Source organism: Podarcis gaigeae (genome assembly GCF_964106915.1).
Source record: "Podarcis gaigeae genome assembly, chromosome: 8".
Classification (NCBI taxonomy): Eukaryota; Metazoa; Chordata; class Lepidosauria; order Squamata; family Lacertidae; genus Podarcis; species Podarcis gaigeae.
Window position 1 is genome coordinate 71,833,197 of NC_139684.1, and position 22,797 is coordinate 71,855,993.

At 45.3% G+C, this 22,797-nt stretch overlaps 1 protein-coding gene across 2 annotated transcripts; it reads right to left on the reverse strand.

The window, feature by feature from the left end:
* Nucleotides 1–709: 709 nt before the first annotated feature.
* On the reverse strand, nucleotides 710–21,992 carry LOC310850023 (IgGFc-binding protein-like). Of its 2 annotated transcripts, none has more exons than XM_083751026.1 (14): nucleotides 21,708–21,992; nucleotides 19,768–19,833; nucleotides 17,561–18,832; nucleotides 16,435–16,763; nucleotides 14,488–15,169; nucleotides 12,811–13,412; nucleotides 11,728–12,289; nucleotides 9,085–9,680; nucleotides 8,430–9,000; nucleotides 7,115–7,314; nucleotides 5,679–6,059; nucleotides 4,387–4,673; nucleotides 2,197–2,232; nucleotides 710–1,219 (listed from the first exon to the last, which is right to left on the reverse strand). In XM_083751026.1, the coding sequence occupies exons 2-13, from the start codon at nucleotides 19,808–19,810 to the stop codon at nucleotides 2,226–2,228; spliced, it is 5,532 nt and encodes a 1,843-aa protein (XP_083607152.1). In that variant the 5' UTR covers nucleotides 19,811–19,833; nucleotides 21,708–21,992; the 3' UTR covers nucleotides 710–1,219; nucleotides 2,197–2,225. The 2 variants fall into 2 exon arrangements, with proteins under 2 accessions (XP_083607152.1, XP_083607153.1); XM_083751027.1 differs by having other exon boundaries at nucleotides 12,811–13,409; nucleotides 21,708–21,835.
* Nucleotides 21,993–22,797: the final 805 nt, after the last annotated feature.

Here is a 22,797-nt window from a genome sequence, read left to right on the forward strand (position 1 = left end):
GGGAAACAGCATTTCCTTTAGATTCCCTTCCAGCCAGTGCTTCTTACATCACACAGCCCAGTAATAAATAACAGCTGATTGGAGCAGATCATGTGAGCAATGATGGCATGAAAATGACCTTCTACATGTCTTTGGCTAACACGTGGGAGAAACTTGATTGGAATGAACTTTTACACTTTTCTGAATTTTCCAATATGCTTTTTTTGGCTCCAAAACTTGCTAAAATATGTAAGCACATTTATTTTAGGGTCAAATGCATTTGGAAATGCATGCATTGAGGAAAAACATCTGTATTTGTTGTAAAAGACATATATTTATATATAGCAACAAATGTTCACACACTTTTTAATTTTTTTGAAAAATCACACATTTCTGTGGGAATGTGATGGATAGAATTGACTCATGAATGAACAGAAGCCAATGCTAGTCCTACTCAAAGTAGACCCTTAAATGCTCGCACATGACTAAGCTATGTCCATTAATTTCAATGGGTCTGCTCCAAATATAACTTAGTTGGAGACCCATGAACTGTAAATAGACTCATCCGTATTTTCCTGCTTCTATTCATCTCAAATTGTGCAGATGACATTTCATAGCAGGCCCACCTTAATGGTCCAAGCTAAATCAGACTGGATAGACGTTTCATAGCATATGCATCCATCCTGGGTGTGGAAGAAAATGAGTTTATACAAACAACAGAAGGCTGTCAAAGGGTTTACTTCTTTATAGTTAAGGACATGGATTTATAGTGCTTGGTTAGAGTGCAATAGGTTTACACATTTTCATCTCTGAACATCCTGCGATTCACAAGCCACCAAGGGATCAGATGCTGAAATCTCATCAAACGTCAGAAAACATTTGGACAGGCTGAAGATAAAGGACTTCATATTGCTAGAACAGGTCAAAGGTCCGTCTACTTGAGCACATTTGAGTCCCACAGTTGCCAGGCAGATCTTCATGGAAAGCTGACAAGCAGAACAAGAAGCTGAGAACTATTCTCCCTAATTGTTTGTCTTCAGAATGTGGTACACAGAGCTACTGCCTCTGTACATGAAGGCTCCATTCTCAGTTATTGTAGATAATCACATTCCGTTTATTAACTGGATGCTCCACTTGTGCAGGACGTTTTGGATGTTTCTTGTTTTTTAACCAAATACAGCACTGTTCTAAGGTGCTTCTGCATCCAGTGCATGCTTCCAGATGGGGATTTTAGATATATCTAGAGAGGAAAAGGCATAAGAAAAGTTGTGTTATGCAGAGGCCATGGGCTGAGCCTCTTTTTGTAGATGCTCTAGTTGCACAGTAACACAGGTGCCGAGTTGCACTCAGCATTGAGGGGACCCAATGTGCGCAGAGGAGGCAGACCATCAGGAAGGTATGCTGGCAAACCATCTGAGATTGTCAAAGGGACATGCAGGGCTAAGGTGTCCCTTTGATGATCAGGAAGGTGTGCTGGCGATCTCAAATTGGTCATTTGGTTTTCTGCCAGCTATGCTTCCCAGAATGCTTTGGGAACAACACGACGTGGCATTGCTCTCAAGGGCAAGTGGGATGTGTCTAGTAGTGGGATGCTGGCGGAACACATTAAAGAAAGAAAGAAATTGGGGTTGGGGTCAGAAAAAAGGTTGGTCTTCTCATAAGTTGAAGGAATGGAAATAGCAATTTCCCCTCCCAAAGATGGTTGCTTTGTTTCTCCCCTCCCAACTCCTGGTACTGTGCTTCTGCAAGTGAAATATACTCAGAGTCGCAAAGTGATTTCATGCTCTTTATTCAGCTCATAGTGGTGAGGAGGAATGAATGAATGTCCCCTCAAAGTATCTGCTTTATATACATTATTTACACAATGGGCTGCACATGATTGGCTAATTCTGGAATTCTACTGTAAGCCAATCAGGTTGTGGATTCACTTCTATCTGGAGCATGATTGGGTGGTTCCTGCCAACCAATCATATTGCTGCATTGTTCTAGGACCAATCAGACTGCTGCATTCTGAATCCTATTGTTCTAGGACCAATCAGACTGCTGCCTTTTGGATCCTATTGTTCTAGGACCAATCAAACTGTTGCAGTTTGGATCCTATTCAATTCAGTACATAACAGCAAGCCAAGCGATAGTTTAGCTTAGTGTGTTTAGCTTACTCTAAACAAACCATGGATTGGGCCCTTAGAAACAACAGCAGCCCAGAGAGTCACTTACCAGTCTAAGGAGTATCTCATGTGCAGGTATCAGTAACTGTGGAAGCAAGCAGAGAAGAGAGAATTGTGAGGGTGGCCCTCAAGGTGTGCCATCTGGCGGCCCAATGTTTCTTCTTGTTAAAGGTAAAGGTAAAGGTACCCCTGCCCGTACGGGCCAGTCTTGCCAGACTCTGGGGTTGTGCGCCCATCTCACTCAAGAGGCCAGGGGCCAGCGCTGTCCGAAGACACTTCCGGGTCACGTGGCCAGTGTGACATCGCTGCTCTGGCGAGCCAGAGCTGCACACGGAAACGCCGTTTACCTTCCCGCTAGAAAGCGGTCCCTATTTATCTACTTGCACCCGAGGGTGCTTTCGAACTGCTAGGTTGGCAGGCGCTGGGACCGAGCAACGGGAGCGCACCCCGCCGCGGGGATTCGAACCGCCGACCTTTCGATCGGCAAGCCCTAGGCACTGAGGCTTTTACCCACAGGGCCACCCGCGTCCCTTGTTACATTGCTTCTAACACTGACTGTATGTATCCCTCTGCATAGCATGTGCGTTTTTTGGTTGGGGGCTGAGGAGTGGGGAATAAAAAGTCCTTGACAGTGGTACCTTGGGTTACAGACGCTTCAGGTTACAGACGCTTCAGGTTACAGACTCTGCTAACCCAGAAATAGTACCTCAGGTTAAGAACTTTGCTTCAGGATGAGAACAGAAATTGCGCGACGGGAATCCCTATTAGCTAAAGTGGTACCTCAGTTTAAGAACGGTTTCAGGTTAAGAACGGACCTCTGGAACAAATTAAGTTCTTAACCTGTGGTACCACTGTAGCTGCTTAATACTTGCAGGAAGTGCTTGCAACCCAGTTCAACCCAGCAAGGTCGAAACCCCATCTGCACTAGACATTTGCAGCAGTATGATACCACTTTAAGCAGTCTTGGCTCCCCCCTCAAAATCCTGGGAGCTGTGGTTGGTTAAGGATGCTGAGAGTTGCCAGGAGACCCAAATTCATCTCAGAGAGCTGCAGTTCCCAGATAACAGCCGATCCCTCTCAGTGAACCCTAGAAATTGTAACTTTGTGAGAGGAAAAGGGGTGGCCTAAAATTTTTCAGCACCTTTAACAAATTACAGTTCCTAGGATCATTTTCTAGGGAGGCATGACTGTTTAAAGTGGCATGATGTTGCTTGCTATGCATAGTGCAGATGGGGCTTTAGAAAGGGAAGGAGGGCAGCCGTGCGAGGAAGTGGGGTGTTAGACCTGGTGTGAAATATATGGGGGTGAAAATTTGAAGAGAAGCCAATGGTTCGGGAGGCACAGAGCTGCCTTTAGGCAGGTATGATGATGATGATGATGATGATGATGATGATGTTGATTGTTTGTTATTTATACCCCGTCCATCTGGCTGGGTTTCCCCAGCCACTCTAGGTGGCTCCCAACAGAATTAATAATAATAATAATAATAAAGAAGTGATAAAACATCAGACATTAAAAACTTCCCTGAACAGGGCTGCCTTCAGATGTCTTCTAAAAGTCAGATAGTTGTTTATTTCCTTGACATCTGATGGGAGGTCATTCCACAGGGCAGGTGCCACTACTGAGAAGGCCCTCTGCCTGGTTCCCTGTAACCTCACTTCTCACAGTGAGGGAACTGCCAGAAGGCCCTGGGACCAGGACCAACACTTGAAGTTGTGCTCAGAAACGTACTGGGAGCCAATGTAGGTCTTTCAGGACTGGTATTATATGGTCTCGGCAGCCACTCCCAGCCACAAGTCTAGCTGCCGCATTCTGGATTAGTTGTAGCACTAGGGATGGCCCTGGAGAGAAGTGATAGTCATTTCTGCAAGGTACAGCATATTCTTCACATGCAGAAGGTCCCAGGTTGAATCCTGTGCACCTCTAGTTAAAAGTCTGCCTCCCTGCTTGAGAACCTGGGAAGCTGCTGCCAGTCTGAGTAGGCAGTGCTGTGCTAGATGGACCCTCTGACCTGAGAGAAGGCAACTTCCCCTATGTCCCTATGACTGTAGGCTAGTTCTGTAGCCTAAAGCTACTCCCGGCTTCCCCAACCTGGTGCCCTCCAGATGATTTGGACTACAACTCCCATCATCACTGGCCATGGGAACCAACTGTTGAGAGTTGGAGCCTGATATGCCTAGAGGGGGAGGCTGTTTTACCTTATCACAAAGAGCCAAGAGCCGTAGTCAGACCTACTCACCACTCTAAGAAGTCCCTAGCCTTCCAGGCATCAACGACCTCAGCAATGTCTCCTGCAATCTGACCACTGGGCAGCCGCAGGTCATCTGAGACTTGATTGTTGAAGTTCCCACAAGGGGCACACAACTTCCCTGCCAGGCTCCCCGTGACTCTCACGGTCACTTTGCCGTTGGAACCGAAGAGAACTTGCATCTGGGAGCTTTGGTCAATGACAATGGTGTCCTGAGATTCAATGATAGACACGGCGTTGGAGACATTCACTGGAAGCTGCACCAAGAGCCCGTTGACCTGAAAGGCAAAGAGGACAGGCTGAGGCAGAGTCATGCTGAGAGTTATTGGGGGTGAATGGAATTTGTTTCCTAATTCCAGAAGGAGAAGAAAAAGAGGGGCAGATCAAAGCAGAAACAGGACATACATAACAAACTTTTGAATTATTATTATTATTATTATTATTATTATTATTATTATTATTATACTTTGCCTTTCTTCCCGACTTACTTACAGATAAAAATAAGAACTGCTAAAAACATAGAAAATACAATCATTAAAAACAATTAAAACATTGATGGAATTAAAATTATATGCATATATGAATTCTATTAAAGCCATATCAATAATTACAATAAAAACAGCACCAGCCCTTTCATTAAATGATTGATACAAACTAGAGATAGACTGATAGGTCCATCCCTAACCCAGCATCCTGCTTTACAAAGTGTCCTGCTAATTGCTTCCAGGAAGCCCAGAACCAAGGCTCTTCTATGCTTTATCTCCCAGCAACTGATATTTAGAGTAGGGATGGGTGAATCTGTCAATTTTGGGTTCACCCAGTTTCTCATTTTTCCAGTCTAAAGTTGAGTTCTCCACATTTTTGCATCATTTTGCAACTCTCTTTAAGTCCTTGTGAAAATTCACCAGCATTTTCGTATCAATTTCTCTTCATATACATGTGTTTCTATGCAGATTTGCCTCATATACACATATTTGCAGAGCCATTTCCCCTAATATAATGCATTTTGTATGCTCTTTCAACATATGCATTTTATGCACTCTTTACCCCAGTACATGCATTTGTGCACACATTTCTTGTGCACTGTACTGCAAAATTCAGAGAACTGCAGGTGTCAAAGGATGCCTGTGCTTAAGTTCTTACATCATCATCATCACCACCATCATCATCATTATTATTATTATTGAAAGTGAAGTAGGTGGGTTTTGCCTTTGGATGTGAACTGACACCCTAACATTTGGGCTGCAGGTTCCACTGAACTATTGTGGCCAACAGTGGCTTACCCAAGTCTCCTTGTAGTTGGTCACTGAGATGAACGCTTCTCGGAAGAAGACATAGACGGCTGTCCCAGCTGGCACAGTGTCTTCATTGCATTCACTGACATCCACCAGCACCTTGAACCAGGATGGTGACTGCTCATCGCAGTAGGAGGCAATCTTGTAGATGCCACTAGCGAGCAGTTTCCCTTTGGCTCCATCAAAGGAGGTGAACCAGGCTCCTGGGCTGAGTGTGCAGTGCCCTTCCTGTCTTACACAGCTGCGGACCTTGTCTGTGAGCACACAGGTCTCCCCTGCGGCACAGCTGGTTTCTGCACAGGTGAGCTGGCCTGAGGGACGACAGGTGCATTTTTCTGAGCAGTTATTGGAGATGATGGTCTCTCCAGCCTGGAAAGAAATTCCAGAAAGATGATAAGACTTCCTGTTGAAAATCAACTTTTAGATATCAAAACCAATACCGTAAATCCAGGAGGGAAGGATGGGTTGAAGGAAAGGACAGGAAACGGAATCAAAATTATTTTATTTGTTTATTAAATTCCTTTCCCACTCTTCTAAACAAAGGGGGGGAAAGTACTTGAAACCTTTTTTTAAAAAGAAGATCGAAGAACATTATTAAAAATTAAGAACTTCTCATCTCGCTTTTCCGGCCGAGGGAGCCAGTGTTTGTCCACAAACAGCTTTCCAGGTCATGTGGCCAGCATGACTAAACCATTTCTGGCACAATGGAACACTGTGATGGAAACCAGAGTGCATGGAAACTCCATTTACCTTCCATCCACAGTGGCACCTATTTATCTACTCACACTGGCATGCTTTCAAACTGCTAGGTTGGCCGAAGCTAGGATAGAGCAACGGGCGCTCACCTCATCATGAGGATACAAATGGCTGACATTCTGATCAGCAAGCCCAAGAGGCTCAGTGGTTTAGATCATAGTGCCACCTGCTCCCCTACTTAAGAACATTTTAAAACCAACCACATATCCCTGCAGCTGATTATTTCAATGTGGCTGAGAACAGTCTCTTTCAGCCATGAAATGAGCATAAACATGGTGGGGTTTTTTGTTTTAAAAAAGACAGATGACATCTCCAGGGAAGGCATTTCACAGGCAAGGAACTCCCACCAAGAAGGCCCTGCCATGTGTCCAATGATGGTTGTATAGATCCATGGTGATCAAACTTTGATACAAAATAGGCAGCTGCTGCAATGGAAGCAAAGACTGAGAAACAAGAGGCCCTCTCCTGTTTTATACAACAACCACCATAAAATCAGCACATACACCATAGTCTGGCCATTGCAGCAAGACAGACAGACAGACAGACAGACACATAGATATAAATAGATATACATGTGTGTGTGTGTGAATACATACAAAAGTTCCTCTAAACTGTGTCACAATCACTGCACCGCTGAGGAACCTTCTGCTTCATAAACCATCACCAACCTTGATGTAGCGCCCATCATAAGCACAGCCACACTTGTCCATGGACACACAGTCTTCCCCATCAAACACGTAGCCGGTGTCACACTGGCAGCCTTCAAAGCAATCTCCGGTGCACTGAGATGGAGCAGATAAGGCAGCACATGTGAAATCGCAGGATCGGGTGCACAACTCATAATGGCTGTTAGCTGGGCAAGGTAGAGCTGAAAGGAAGAAAAGAAGGTGTACAGAATGAGATGATCTGCACTCAAGGGTTACCTGCTGTACAGCTCTCCTTCGCCTATGCTAGAGCTGTGTTATCTGTCAGCTCTTCGTAGCTCTCTGACTGTATTGGCCTTTGAGGGCTAATGGGAGTTTGAATCCAACAACATCTGAAGACTTGGCTCCCATGATGTATGAAAGTGTTCTTCAATCTAGTGTTCTCAAATGTTATTGGACTACAACTCACCATCCCTGATCATTGGCTATGCTGATGGGAATTGAGTCCAACAATAGCTTGAGAGCCAAGGCTGATGAGCACTGATGCATGCCATGCTGAACTTCTTGGAGGAAAGGAGCAATGGAAATGAAATTCAGCAAACAGAATTATACAAAGAACAGTCGTTTCTTCTTCTTCCCTCTCTAGTACTGTAAAAATATGTCAAGAGCTAGTGTAAAGCAACATGATGTATCTGAAAAGAGAGACCCAGCTTAGGCTCCCCAATCCCTCCTCAGACACAAAATATACTGTATGGACTTGGGAAAGTACAGTACAGTGGTACCTTGGGTTAAGAATTTAATTCATTCTGGAAGTCTGTTCTTAACCTGAAACTGTTCTTAACCTGAAGCACCACTTTAGCTAATGGGGCCTCCTGCTGTCACTGCTCTGCCGCTGCACGATTTCTGTTCTCACCCTGAAGCAAAGTTCTTAACCCGAGGTAATATTTCTGGGTTAGCGGAGTCTGCAACCTGATGTGTATGCAACCTGAAGCATCTGTAACCCGAGGTACCACTGTAATGGTCTTTCAGATCTGGTTCTTCCTAATGTGATCCCCCCACCCCCACTACTTGTGCCCTTAGCTGTATAAGAGAGATCAAATCGCTATGTCTTCATAGAGTTGGAACAGTCAAGCAAAGGTCTGCAGTACATACTTTTGTGACCCAGCTTCATTTAGACTTACAAATTATCTCTCACCATTCGGACATTAGACATGTTCTCAGTCAATGGTGCCAACAGGAGACCTTTCTCTCATGCCAAACAAGAACAAAACAGCTTTAGAGGAGTGATTTTCCTCAGGGATAGAACATATGAGGAAAGGGTTAAAATCTGCTGACTTACAACAGAAGGAGGTCGTTCTCCATGCTCCAATCTTGACTCCAGCCAGTTGACATGCAGCTGCATAGGCTTGAAGGCTTCGGCAGAGAGTCTCTGCAGCTCCACCGGCCACACACATGTCATGCAGGCACTGCCTCAAGTACTCAGCAGGGTTCACCAAAGAGTGACAGTCTTTGAATGGACCTGTCTTGGACTGGATCATTCCACAGGAGCTCTTGGCCTCGTATGGTGCTGTCTGCGCTGCAGTACAGGTGGGACATTCCACACCACAGCCATCAGAGCAAATGGCACCATTCACAGGGACCTTCCAGGAGGCTCCAAACTCATCCACACTTTGGGTAACTTGTCCATTAGGTAGCATGAAATCATCACTCGTGTCACCATTGAAATTGCCCCCAAGTCCACACATATGTCCCTGGTAGGTACTAGGAAGAGACACATGGACGAACGAGGAGGTATCATAAAGGACTGTGAGGCCAAAGGATGAATGGACAATGATATTGTTCCCCTCCTGGGTGATCCAGAGTTTCCCATCCACTGTATTCATTGGCAAAGTGTAGAGCTCTCCATTCACCTGTGCAAACAAGAAATCATATTAGCTGGATGGAGGTCTGGTTGTAAATTCAAACACAAGTGGTCATCACTAGGAACTACATACCATAGCTTTCCATTTCATCCCCCTTTCAAGGACAATGGAGTGTCCGTGAACAGAGATCACAACTGTCCTTGTAATAGGAGAACGTCCATAGTCAAGCATGTCGTTCTCCACCAACACGGAGAACTTCACTAGATTAGGGTCCTGGCTGCAGACTTGGGCTAAGGTGTAAGTACAGGAGCCATGGAAATCAAAACTTTGTCCATCAAAGGAAATATAATGGGGGTCACCAGATGCTATAGTTGTGCCATACCCCACAGGGTGGCAGCCTTGGATGCCATTCTCCACCCTGCACTCCTCATGTGCTCCACAGGAGAACTGCTCACATGCGGTGGCTCCATTGTCCAGACAGCGGCACTTCTCCTGGCAGGAGCTACCAGGATAAAACTCCTCTCCCTTCTTGTAGTATCTGCCCTGGAACATGCAGCCACACTCTTCTGGAGGGACGCACTGATCCCCACTGAGGATGAAGCCAGTATCACAAAAGCACCCTTCTGTGCATGGAGCCTCACACACTTCCGGAGCTGAGAGGCTGTTGCAGGTGGCAGGGCAGCCACTTCCACAGAGCTCGTAGTGGGAATGGCGTGGACAGGGAGTGCCTGGAAAAAGAAGAAAGGAGGAGGAGAATGACAGCCATTGCAGATTAACAGTGAGGATGCATCCAACCTACATTTCAAACAAAGGTTATTTTAATGGAAATTTTAGTGGTCTTGAATAGTGGGGAGGGAACACTCATCCAGGAAGAGAGATGTGTTCATTGGGATTCCTAATGTTTTCTGGAAGGATGATGGGACTGAGTGGCTGGAACAGAACAAATGGCCTACATGAGGACTGTATTATGTAAGTATCATTTAGAGCGATAGTGCAATAGGACTTCCCAGAGTACACTGCAATTAGAGACAAGCCGTTCTGGGACGCATTTCCAGTAAAGAAGAGAAAAGGGAAGGATGATACTGCCGAAGGGTCTCTTATGGGAATACCACAGAAGGAGACTATTAAGCTAGTAGACAGCTGTTTTTCAACAGAGGATTTTGTGTTCTGTTGTCATAGCCCAACTGAACAACAAATGATTAATGTAATGCATAGCCAATAGGGCTATGCATCCTGAGCTCAATGCAGCATTTTGGATTGCATGCCCTCCAATGTTTCTCCGATGAAAATAGGGATGTCCCATTCCATAATGATAATTTTACTATTTATACCCCACACATTTTACAGGGTTGCTCCAGGCACTCTGGGCAGCTTCCAACATATTAAAAAAAAAACCCATAATAAAACATTAAGCATTTTCAAAAACTTCCCTATACAGGGTTGCCTTCAGACGGCTTGGAGGTCAGATAACTCCATACCCTCCAACATTTATCCAATGAAAATAGGGACATCCTAAGAAAAAGTGAGACAGTCTAGGATCAAATCAGAAACTGCTTATCTAAATCAGGGATGTCCCTGGAAAAGAGGGGCACTTGGAGTGTCTGGGATTGGGCTAAGGCTGGCCCAGATCTGGGTCCTAAATTGATTAAGAAGCCAGCATTCATGTTTAATTAGAGCTTCACACCTTATGGTGGCCTCCAAATGATGTTGGACTCCCATGAGTCCTGGCCAGTATGAACAACGGTCAGTGATGAGGGGGCAGCAAATTCTAGAGGGCAACATGTCAGCTATCCCAATGTACTACATGAGTTCCCACCCAAACATTGCTTGCTTAGTGTTATTGCTAATTGCAGATGTTGATTTTTCTTGGGGCATTTCAGTCCCAATGAGGTTCAGAAGTCTGCAATCTGCTTCCAAAATATGTCGTCATGAACTGGTCATTGAACTGATCGATATTGTCACCAACCTTTCCTTCTCGTCTTAAAACAGAAACAGAAGGAATCCCAAACAAGGTTTCTCAGATCAGTTCTGAGGCTAAATTGGCTTTGAGGGTGAATTTTGATGGCCTGTGTGCAATTGTTTAGATTATCAAAAGTCAAATACAGTATTTATTTCAACTCAAAAACTGTAGGAAATATTGGGGCTGGAATATGCCACTCTACATAGTCTAATGCAATGTTTATTCCTGAGAATCTTTAATTATTATTATCTTTAAATAGCATAAATTTGGAAGGTCACAAAAGTGATGCCCTCTGTTCAAATCACATTTTCAATGAGGAGCAAGGCATCTGCCCTCCATTTACAGGGGTGGGGAGAACAATACCCTTCGGGAGGGGGGGGCTGGCTCGAAACACTTTGGCACTTGAAACAAACCACAGAATAACACCATCACTCCCTGCCAGGGAAGAAGAAGTGAGTGAAGATCTATATCAGGAACAAGGTGTCAAATAAAGATCTACATCAGGAGCTGCTGCCCCTGTGGATCCTGCTGCCTGAGGCGGTTCTCTCACCTTGTCTCATGGGTGGACCAGCCATGTCTTCAACTGTCACTTAACTACAATTCCCATTATCCCTGACTGACTGGGTCTGATGGGAGGTAGAGTCCAGAAACATTTGGAGACCCTCAGATTCCCCACTCCTGATACATGAGGCAAAATCATGGTTTTGTAACTTGGACTGGTGCATATATTTTTAGCATTCAGTAGATATTTGACACATGCTCATGCAAAGGCACATGAGCACATGATGCGCAGATGCAGGAGAGCCCAAACTTACTGCAAAAAGAGGTTGATCTCCATTTCCCAACCTTGACGTCCAGTGCTTGGCAGGCTGTCACATAGGCACTGATGGCACTGCAGAGAGTGTCATGATGACCCTTGTATTGACATGTGTCAAAAACGCAGTCCTCAAAGTAGGATGTTGGGTCAATGGTCTCATGGCACTGCCTGAACGGCCCATCCCTTCTCTTGAGGATCCCACAGAACTGGTCCCCCTTGTAGGTCTGCTTCTCTGCCTCACTGCATACTGGGCAGTCACTGCATCCTGCAGAGCATCCTGGGACCTCCTTCAACTTCCAGCTGTCTGCAAACTGGATTTCATCTGTCGTCTGAGTTCCATCCTTCATGACAAAATCATCACTGGGGTCCTGGTTGGCATTGCCACACAGTCCGCACACAGCATTGGCATAAGTGCTGGGAATAATGACCCTGGCATAACTGTACCAGTCAAAGCTGACTCTCAGATCAAAGTCTGTTTTGATGAAGCCATGGACTCCGCTGATGTAGACCTTCAGTTTATTTTCGTAGGAGAACGGCAGGTCCACAAAGACTTCATTCACCTGGAAAACATGGAAGTGACCACTCAGAGAGTTTCAGTGAAACAACTTCAGGTAGGGCTAGGTAAGGCTCCCTGTCTGAAACTCTGGAGAGATGCTACAGCTCACTATTGGCAATACTGAGCTGGTTGGACCAAAGGTCAGTATCAGTATAAGGTAGCTTCTCATCCTACTATGCTCAGAAGACCTTCTATTGAGAACACTTCTGAGATTTTTCTTTCCCACACTACTAGGACACTGTAGAATTTTCTCTGAATATTCTCCATCATATGTGTGTCAGCCAACCACGATTTCTCCTGATTCCTACAATGCCTTCGAATGACACTAGATCTGGGGTATTGCAAAAGTTGAAAAATAGTGTCCAAGTTGCTACCACAGATGCTGCTATTGTCATTTTAAGCAGCAGCAATGAACAAACAAACAGAAAATGCTTGGGAGGGGGAAAATGTGCTAATGGTACATTTCCCTGATTTAAAGCTTCCCCACACTTTCCCATCCTCCAGCATTCTTTTTCCCTTTGGTACCTTAATCTTGCGTGGATGCTCTTGGCTCAGACTGATGGTCATGCCATAGACCTCCAGAGTCACCACTTTGGTGAAGGACACTGCCTTACTCCCTCGGTTGTTGTTCTCCACTGTGACCAAAAATGGGGTGAGGGTGGGGTCCCCGGAGCAGACCGCTGCCATCTGATAAATGCAGGTGCCTTGGAAGTCATACTTCCTCCCATCAAAGGTGGTATAGTGAGGGTCGCCAGTTCCTATGCAGGTGGAGTATGTCGTCCCCTTGCAGCGGCGCACACCATTCACCAGGGCGCATTTCTCATTGCCTTTGCAAGCGGCCTTCCGGCATCTCACTTGGCCCAGGCTTGGATCACACTTGCAGCGAGACTGGCAGTTCTCATCGGCCCAGAACTCCTCTCCAGCCTTGTAGCGAAGGCTGTTATGCATGCAGCTGCAGTTTTCAACAGGGACACACTTGCCACCATTGAGGACGTATCCATCGTTGCACTGGCAAGTTTTCACACAAGGATCTTTGCAAGCAGAGGGGGCTGACGGTTCAGAACAGGTTGCTGGGCAGGCATTTCCGCAGGCCTCATAGTGACTGTTTTCAGGGCAGGTGTCGGCTGCTGGGTGGCGGGGAAGAATGGATTAGATTTTATAAGATATTACTTTTAAATATCAATTAGACAAGTAGCACGTGGGACTCACAGTCAGTTTTAGAAACTATAAAATAGGGAAGGGACCCAAGGACCCAAATGCTAAATGCAGCTCTCCACACCTCTCTATCTGGTCTACAGAGCTCTCCTTGGACCACACTCTCTCTTCATATGGCCATCAATGGCCTTGCTTTGCACCCTGGGCATTTTTGCCTGACTGTAATGCATACTTTGATCATTCTTCTTGCTGATCTGGATGGAGGGTACAGAGGGGTGTGCTACTGTGATGCTTCACCCACTTTTGCCTCTGGCCCTGTCCACCAGTGTCGTGTGGCCCTTAGAAACTTGCCTAGAAAGGAATATGGCCCTCAGGATGAAGAAGGTTCCCCACTCCTGGCATAAAGGTAACTAACCTGCTGATGGACCAAATCCTACTTGGACCAAGTCTGTTGATAGAATTGTAGAGTTGGAAGAGACCATGAGGGTCATCTAATCCAACCTCCTGCAATGCAGGGATCTTTCACCTAAAGTAGGGCTCAAATCCACAACCTTGGGATTAAGAGTATCATGCTCTACCAACTGAGCTATCCCAGCAGTTCAATAATTATTGTCTAGATGCATAATGGGGGCAGCAGTTGCAGGTAATCATTGCACACCCTGGGACATGAGCCTAAAGAGCTGTTGCTGGCCCCTCTCCATTTTCCCAGTGGCCCTGGTTGCTTCAAGAGCATCCACAGAGACAGTACATTTTCATGGGGCAGAGCAATGCAGGAAGAGAAAGCCACGGGATTAGCTGAGGGTTGCTTTACTCTGTAGGGCAGGCATGGGGAACCTGTGGCCCTCCATATATTGCTTGAACTGCAGCTCCCCTCACCCCTCAACATTGGCCATGGTGGCTGAGGCTGTTGAGAGTTGGATCCCAACATCTGGAGAGCCACAGGGTCCCTTAAGTCCTGCTCTAAGGGAGCACTTCCTGTAACTCCTTGCCTCTGCTCCCTTGAACCCCAACCCTAAACTAGGTTTGCGACCACTTCTCATTTCATACATGCAGTGCTGCTGTGGATGGGTTCACCAGGTGAATGATGGACATTTTCTTGGGGAGTGATTTCTTCAGCATACGTCTCATTTGCCTGTTGGTCAGGATGGGCTTGTCCGCAACCGGATGTCACCTTCCATTCATCAATGGCAATGCCCTCTTCTTTGCAGGCGATGGCATATGTCTCCACTATCTGGCACAAGACATCTTTGTCCCCTCCTTTTAAGCACATCACACTGACACAATCATTAAAGTAGCTGGTGGGGCTGACGGTGGGGTGGCATGCTCCAAAAGGGCCTCCTGAAACTTGGCTGATGACCCCACAATACCTTTTGCTGCCAAACAGTTCCTCCTGTCTATCACTGCAGGCCAAGCAATCTCCTTGGCAGGAATCTGAACAGGTAGGGTCCTGATCATCGACCTTCCAGCTCCTGGCCCAGTCCCCCACTGAGGAGGTAAAGGTACCATTCAGATAAGTCGTGTCATCATGGGGTTCAGTGTTGAAGTTCCCACAAAGCCCACAGGTGGCTCCATAGTAGCTGCTGGGGAGAGTTACCACTACAACCCCGTCAGTGTCATACATCACACGGAGGCCGAAATCTGTTTCAATGATGGGCAATCCATTGCTCTCAAAGACCTTGATTTTCCCACCCTCCAGAGTCGCAGGGATCCTGGCTGCCACACCATTCACCTAAGAAGAAAAAAGAAGGGGTGGCAGGGTAAGGGAGAGACACACTTTATAGTCCTCTCCTCATTGAGAGCCAGTGTGGTGTAGTGGTTAAGAGCGGCAGTCACATAATCTGGGGAACCGGGTTCGTGTCTCCGCTCCTCCACATGCAGCTGCTGGGTGACCTTGGGCCAGTCACACTTCTGTGAAGTCTCTCAGCCCCACTCACCTCACAGAGTGTTTGTTGTGGGGGAGGAAGGGAAAGGAGAATGTTAGCCGCTTTGAGACTCCTGAAGGGGAGTGAAAGGCGGGATATCAAATCCAAACTCTTCTTCTCTTCTTCCTCTCTGGCAAACTTTGTCCCCTGGATAAGTCATCACTTTGTGCCATTGGTTAATATCCTTAAAAACAGGTACCAAGGCTGTCTGGGAAGTATGCCCTCCATGTAACAAAATAACCCTTTCCTCTTTTGGTTCCTGGGTCACCATGGGGCACTGAGAAGTAGGCTTCCTCTGAATGAGAAGGCTCAATTTTTCCAATTGACCCCTTCTCCCTCTGGGTACTCCATGAATGTGTCAATATTTTTTCATGATCACACCTAGGCTTGTGGCCATCTCCTCAGCCTGTAGCTTCCAACCTTACTATGGATACATTTGCACCATACATTTAAAGTGCTTTTACATCATTTTAAACATGCATGGCTTTCCCCCAAAGAATCCTGGGAACTGTAGCTTGTTGAGAGTTGTTAGGAGACCACTATTCCCCTCACAGAGCTACAGTTCCCAGAGTTCTTCAGTAGGCAAGATTTATTGTTAAACCACTCTGAGAATGAACATGTCTTGAGGTGCCCTTGTTTTTTCTGATTCCTATTAGTGCTGGTACTGAAAAGAGTCACTGGGACGAAACACTTGTGGTCTCTGACTCTCCTTTGCCCCACTTTTAGCATTTAAAGGACCACAAGATATTTGGAGCTATTTGCAGCTCATTTAACAGATTATTTGGGGTTGTGGCAGGGATGATTGCCGATTCATTGAGATCCCTCGAGTTTTTTCACTATCGTTACTGCAGCTCATTATGCACTTCTGACACCATGTAACAATTCTGGGTCTGCAGACAGATATGAGGAATTATTTGGAAGTACCTGGGTCACGGGACTCGGGTACCCAAATTACCAGCTTCTTAATAATAAGGGAATAGATCCAAATTACGAACTCTAATGTGGTCTCTCTCACCACCCCCACTAAAGTTATGAATGGAAATGACCCAAACCAAGGAACCTGGATTCTTACCATGAGTTGGACACTTTCTCCCTTGTTAATGGTGACCGTGTGACCATACACTTTGAGATGGCTCAGCTGCATCTTGGTGGCATCCTGACTGTTCACATTGCTGCTCTTCTCCTCCAATGAGAAAAAGACCAGTGTGGAGTCACTGCCACAGTACTTTGCAATGGTATAGGTGCAGGAGTCTTGAATGTCCACCAACAGACCATCAAAAGTCTGGAAATCCTGGGCAGCAGAGCCCTGGCAGGTCCCCATGTACTCATGGACACATCTTGCTTGACCATTCTGCACCACACATGTTTCCTTTGTCCTGCACTGGAGATTTTTGCAGGGATCTGTGAGAGGAAAAAGCAACCAAGTCATTTTAAATAGGTTCAGGTAGATAATGGCTTAAACATTAAGATAAAGTAATACGAGAAAGTTCACTTAGACCATAGAAGTCTAACATGAAAAGTTATGAGTAGGAATGGAAATCATAAGGAGGTTTGGGGAATGCAAAATAAAGAGCATGGGGAGGAGTATAATCCCTCTCCTTTCCTATAATCTTTTAATATGATCAAAGTATTTCAAAGTATAATACTTTTAAATTTAGGTGCTCAGAAAAAAATGCATAGAAATTGATCAATAAGAGTAATTTAAATGATGTACAGGATAAGTTGTGGTTTTTATAAAAATTTTATAAGTGAAAATGAGGAAATATGTGCTATTTTTCGTAGTTTTGAAAAGTTCCTATAGTCTATTTATTGTAATTTATGATATATGAGAATAGTGCGTTTTAAAGCATGTGGGGGCCCAGTTTTCAACACTGCCTTGCTATATTTTCTATAAAAGTGTGGGGTGTGTGCGTGTGTGTGTGTGACTGACCGTAATAGAGCTGGGCATCACTGAATCACATGGAAATTGTTTCAGTTTGCATACTGGTTTTAGAAGTGCAAAGTAGGTCATTTCTCATTAGCATGCAAGCAGGACTGAATTTCTCTTCCAACCCTAGCCCCAGACAACATGGTCAATGGTTTGGGATGATGATAAGATCTAGAGGGCACTAATATTGCCTATCCCTGAGTTGAAGGATGAAAGAAGAGGAGAGGGAAGAAGAGGTGGGGAGAAGGAGGGGAAAGGAATCCCATTTTACCATTTGCACAAATAGCTGGGGAGCCATAAGCCTTCTCATTTCCAATTCCAACACTCAGCAGCCCAAAGGGGGAAGAGGCGTGTTCTATTGTGTGGACTGTATATCCCTGGCCCAAGCTGTGTGATGCCCAGGAGTATTCAGTGCCAGACACCAGCTTCCACTGAAGACCACTCAGTGGTCTCTTATCCAAGGTGATCCCAGAAGTCTCTGAAGATTTTGCAACGATAAGGGCATAGTTTTCAAAATGGTCGTGCCCATAGATGTGGTAGGCCTGACAATAGCTGGAGATGTCAGGGATTGCCATGAAGAAAGGGTCATATTGGAGGTTCCCATAGGTTCCGCCATCACTGAAGAACATCACCTGGACACCAGAACTAGCTGTGAGGGACATGGCAGTTGTCCCTTGAATGCCATACATTGTCGCCCGGGCAGCAGGCAAATTCCGGCTTCTCTTGCTCTGTCCCATCTGAGTATTGGCATGAGTCTTTTGGGAAGTGGAAACAAACACCATGTCATACTCCATGTTAAAGGGCAAAGAGGGAATGATGAAGTTGGTGCCCCAGCTGGAAACAGGCAAAAGCTGCTCAAAAACATGGTCACAAGCATGGACTTGCCTGGAGACGCATGTGTGTCCACTGTAGACGGCTACTGGTTTCTGGGAGACTATTCTAGTGCCTGAAAGGTCCACTTGGCTTTGTAGCTGAGCAGCTTGATAAGGTTGGAGTGAGATGGGGAGCATGGTCCCCCGGGGATAGACTCTTCCTTGGAATGTAATAGCCCCTTTCAGGTAGACCTCAACTGCTGTAGGTTCTTCCCAAGCTATGATAGCTACCTCTCTGTAGCGATCTGTGCCCACATTTGGGGTAACAACGTAGTACTCAGTACCTAAGCTTGCTACGGGATAGACAATGGCGGTGTCGGCTGTCTGGGGTTTGTAGTTCAGAGAGAGAATGGATATGTCCTTGTCAGCCCGGACAGTGAGCGTGTTTTCAAAGACAGTGCTTCCAACCATCTCCGCCTCTGGTGGGATTTTCACTGACAGTGTTTGGCCAGCATTCACCTCGGTCTGTACTCTTAAGGCAGGCCGCTTCATGGAGATAGTAATGGATGTGGCAGGAGCATACCCAGTGATGAGCAGCTTAAAATCTCCCTGGAACATCCGTGGCAAGCCATTCTGCATAAAAGCTGTGATGAACTCTCTTCCTAAGGGGCTAGAGGAGACTGTGACAGGGAGCATGTTGAACATCATCCAGGCAGGACCACTTGAAATACCTAAATGGGGGGGGGGGAGAGGAAGTTTGAGAAAGTCAATGAAACTTTTCATTGTGGCCTAAAAACTATTAAAGTAGGGCTCCTTGAGGAATTCATTAACTGCAAATTGCTAAATGAATTCAGAAGAACCCTGTTGAATGTCTAATTCAGTATTCTGTTCTCACAGTGGCCAACCAGATGTCTGTGGCAAACCCAAAAGCAGGAGTTGGGTGTGATACTCCAATCCTGATTGCAAAACCCAGTAAATGGCATTTAGAGGCAAAATGCAAGAAAAAGTCAGCATGCATTGCACTTCAGTTGCAAAACCAGGAGGTTCACATCTCAGTTAAAGAGTATGCTGTGAGCTCAGCTTTCACATAACAGTCTTCACCAAGTTGACTTGCGGCAGAATTCTGGACCAAAGGATGCTTGCTCTGGCACAAGTCAGGTGGTTTGTGCCAGAGCGCTTGGGACAAAAAAGAGAGAGCATCCCAGTTTTGGTCCCCAAGGTTTTGGAGGGTATGACACTGCATGAGAAGTGAAAGAGAGCTGCATGAACTGGGAAGAGTTGCAAGGATGTTTGATGTCAGCATGGCAAATAAAGTCATTGGTAAACAGGTCAGGGAATCCAATCTCATTCACAAAGGAGAAGATTTGGGAAAGGGGGAGGCAGAAGAAAGCACAGCAAGTGTACAGCCTTGTTCATTCTCTGGATTAGAGCCAATAGTATTGAACAGACTCCAGAGTTTTGCTGATTTGTGCTGCGTTGATGTGGAAAGATTCCTATATGTGTACAGCCAGGATTTTGGGGTTTTGCTGCCAGCTTTGGGAGAAACGAAAGGATCTTGCTTGTATTCACAAGGGGCAGAGGTGTTAAGACTTTTGTCTAGTTACCCTCCCTCTTTGACACCCTACAAAGAGACCAATGAGCATCAGTTATGCAACAAAGTACTCACCCCATAGTAAACAGAACCTGGTCCAGAGATTGATCATCCCCATGCTTGACAACGCACTAACAGCGGCTGCAAAATACATTTTGTGATTAGATTAGAACACTTGGTCCTTCCAAGAGAATAGCCACCCACCCAACATTTGCCAGATGAAAAGAGCTGGAGGTTTTCGCAACGCAAGTTGTCAGCCCAAACTGTGTTTGTGAGCAAGTGAGTCAAGTTCAACTGGGGTCTGCGTGATGCAGAAGCTGCAGCTCTTCATATACTGGTGAGTAAATCCCAGTAAGACCAATGGGCTTTCCCCACACAGATACGTGAATGAATGCAGCCATACTTCCCTGAAATCTGGAGAGGTGTTTTGTTTGTTTGTTTGGCACATTGCAAATCTACAGAACTTACATTACACAGAGTCTCACTCCAAAGAGCCTCTCCTCTTTTCTTTTAGTTAGCACATTTTAATAATTTTTGTACATAGTCATGGCTACTAGCCAGAATGGCCATGTTCCACTGCCACTATAAGAGGCAGCCTGTCTCTGAATATCATCTGGTGGCAACTGCAGGTGGGCAGAGCGCTGTTGGGTTCAGGTCCTGTTTTTGGCTTTCCCACAGGCATCTGGCTGGCCACTGTGAAAACAGAATGCTGAACTAGATGGGACATTGGTCTGATACAGCAGGCTCCTCTTATGTTCTTACACACACTTCAAGTCTATTGGGGGGGTGTCATACCAGTGGTGGACATTGGGGCCTCAAATTTCACTGGCACCCTGTGTGATGCAAAATTAGCCCCCCAACCTGACTTTTAAGGTTCCACTCTAAATCATAGTTCAGCTCAGTAGGAGAACATTTGTGTTTCATGCAAAAAGTTCCAGGTTCAAGTCCTAGCATCTTCAGGTAAGGACTGGAGAGACCCTTGTCTGAAACCCTGGAGAGACATACCGCTTTTCAGTGTAGAGAGCCCTGATCTAGATGGATCAATGTCTGACTCAGTATAAGGTAGCTTCCTATGTTCCTAGGTGTTTTCAAGTATGGCCAATACTGAAAGCAGGATTCTGAATTAAGTGGACCCTATTGGTTTGATGAAGCAAGTCTTCTCTAGCAACTCAGAGCACTGTCCTAGTCTGCAACATACATCTGCAAAACACCCTTCTCCTTCAGTTTTGTTCGGCTGGCGGGGAGATAGCAACCCAGAATTACAGGAAGTATTGTGACCTTGCCCTCTTATGTCAAAACAGAACATAGGCATGGTTCAGAATTAAATGGACTGTCTTGCAGGAGTGGGGAAATTGTGGTCCTCCAGATACTCTTGGACTACAGCACCTCTCTTACATTTTTTTTTAATCAGTTTCCAATTACAGTCCAATAGTAGCCTCATTATAACAATACCAACTTATAATACAAATATTAATATCAATCATTCAAATACTAAATTATGTAATTTAGATAAAGTGGGCCCTCTGCATGCTAGATTTGATGGTTTGATTATTTTCTTTATTTCTGTCTTACAAAATCTTATTAATTTCAATTGCATTCCAGTCATAATAACAAGCCCAACTGCAATATTAATAACTTCTACTTGTGTTGACACATTAAATGATTTATAAAGCTACAAGGGAGGAACTCAGACTGTATCCTAGTTCTTCCTGTGTGGGGGTGTCTACATGAGTCAAGGATAAGAGTGTGACCAGGGGTGGTGAGGGAGGTGGGAGGCTGAATGCGGGGAACCCCCCCTCCACAAAGCAGGGAAGGATTTGGTGTCATGAGAGAGTGTGTATTCCCAACACACACCCCCAACCTGTCCTTTATTTTGCCCTACCAAAGTTGGCAACCCTAGTGGCCTGCTATCAAATCTGCTGTTTCCATATGGGAATGGGAATTTCCCCTCTCACCAGATTTAAGAACAGTTTTTGCTGGAGTTATTCATAAAGAAAACCCACACCATTTCTTACCTTCAGTTTGCTTGTGTTTCTGATGCACTCGAATCGAGAACAGAGGGAGTTGCTGCTGCAGGATCCCTTCCTCTGTCTTCTCCCTCTTCCATAGTTTCCCTTTATATAGGGAACAAATGCCAGTTCCAGGAACTCCCCAATGGGACTTGAGGGTTGATGGATTCTTTTTCCTTCTTTTTTTTTTTTTGACCAGAATAGATTTAAATTAAAATGGGCTGTGAAGATAACAACCAACTTGGGACCTGAGATTCCTGGACCAGCCCTTTTCCTGATGAGACTGCAGTCATGTCTTTGGTTGTGAAATGTTTTGGCCATGGGAAAGCCACTGGTGATTAATAGGAAGAAATGATAACATATTCTGGCATCCCCCAAACCAACCTGCTCACAACTGACCATGTCTAAGCCAACGACAGAAGATAAATTATTTATTGGGTGTCAGAGCAGTGACATAGTTAGCAAATCTGGTGCAATGAGCAAGACCCCAAAGGCTTACCAGAAACCGCAGGACATAGGTCTGAAAACTGAACATCCCACTCCAAACCAGCAGATTCCAGTGAGCTGGTTGCCAAGTTAAACAAACAAATGGGGAAGCCAAATTTCATGTGTTTGTGTAAAAGGAGGTTCAGGATCGCCCTGGACTGTGCCCAGATTAGGAGTCTGAGGCCTGCGTGGACCATTAGAGCCTGAAAAGCCAACATTCGCTCATCATTGTTTGCAAGAAGGGGAGTGGAAGCAGATGGTGCCCTGAGGGAACAGGATAGCTGGCAAATAATGATCTCCTTTTATCGTAACAAAACAAGTTGTAAGGAAATTAAAGGAAACTATGAGCACAGGGGAAGAAATAGATGAAGGCGACAAATGGTATTTGGGGGATTTACAGATGGATCCTCTGTTTTATTAATACATAAGCATTTTGATATAGCAATATGCATTGTTGTATGTCTCTGTATATGTGCTGGTTACTTTGGGAAAGTCAGAGTGTATATACCTATATGTATATTTTTATGTTGCTTTATTTATATTATTTATTGCTTTATGCAATAAAGCATTGTTTGGTGGGGCCCACCTCTCTTGCTAACTTTACACCGTT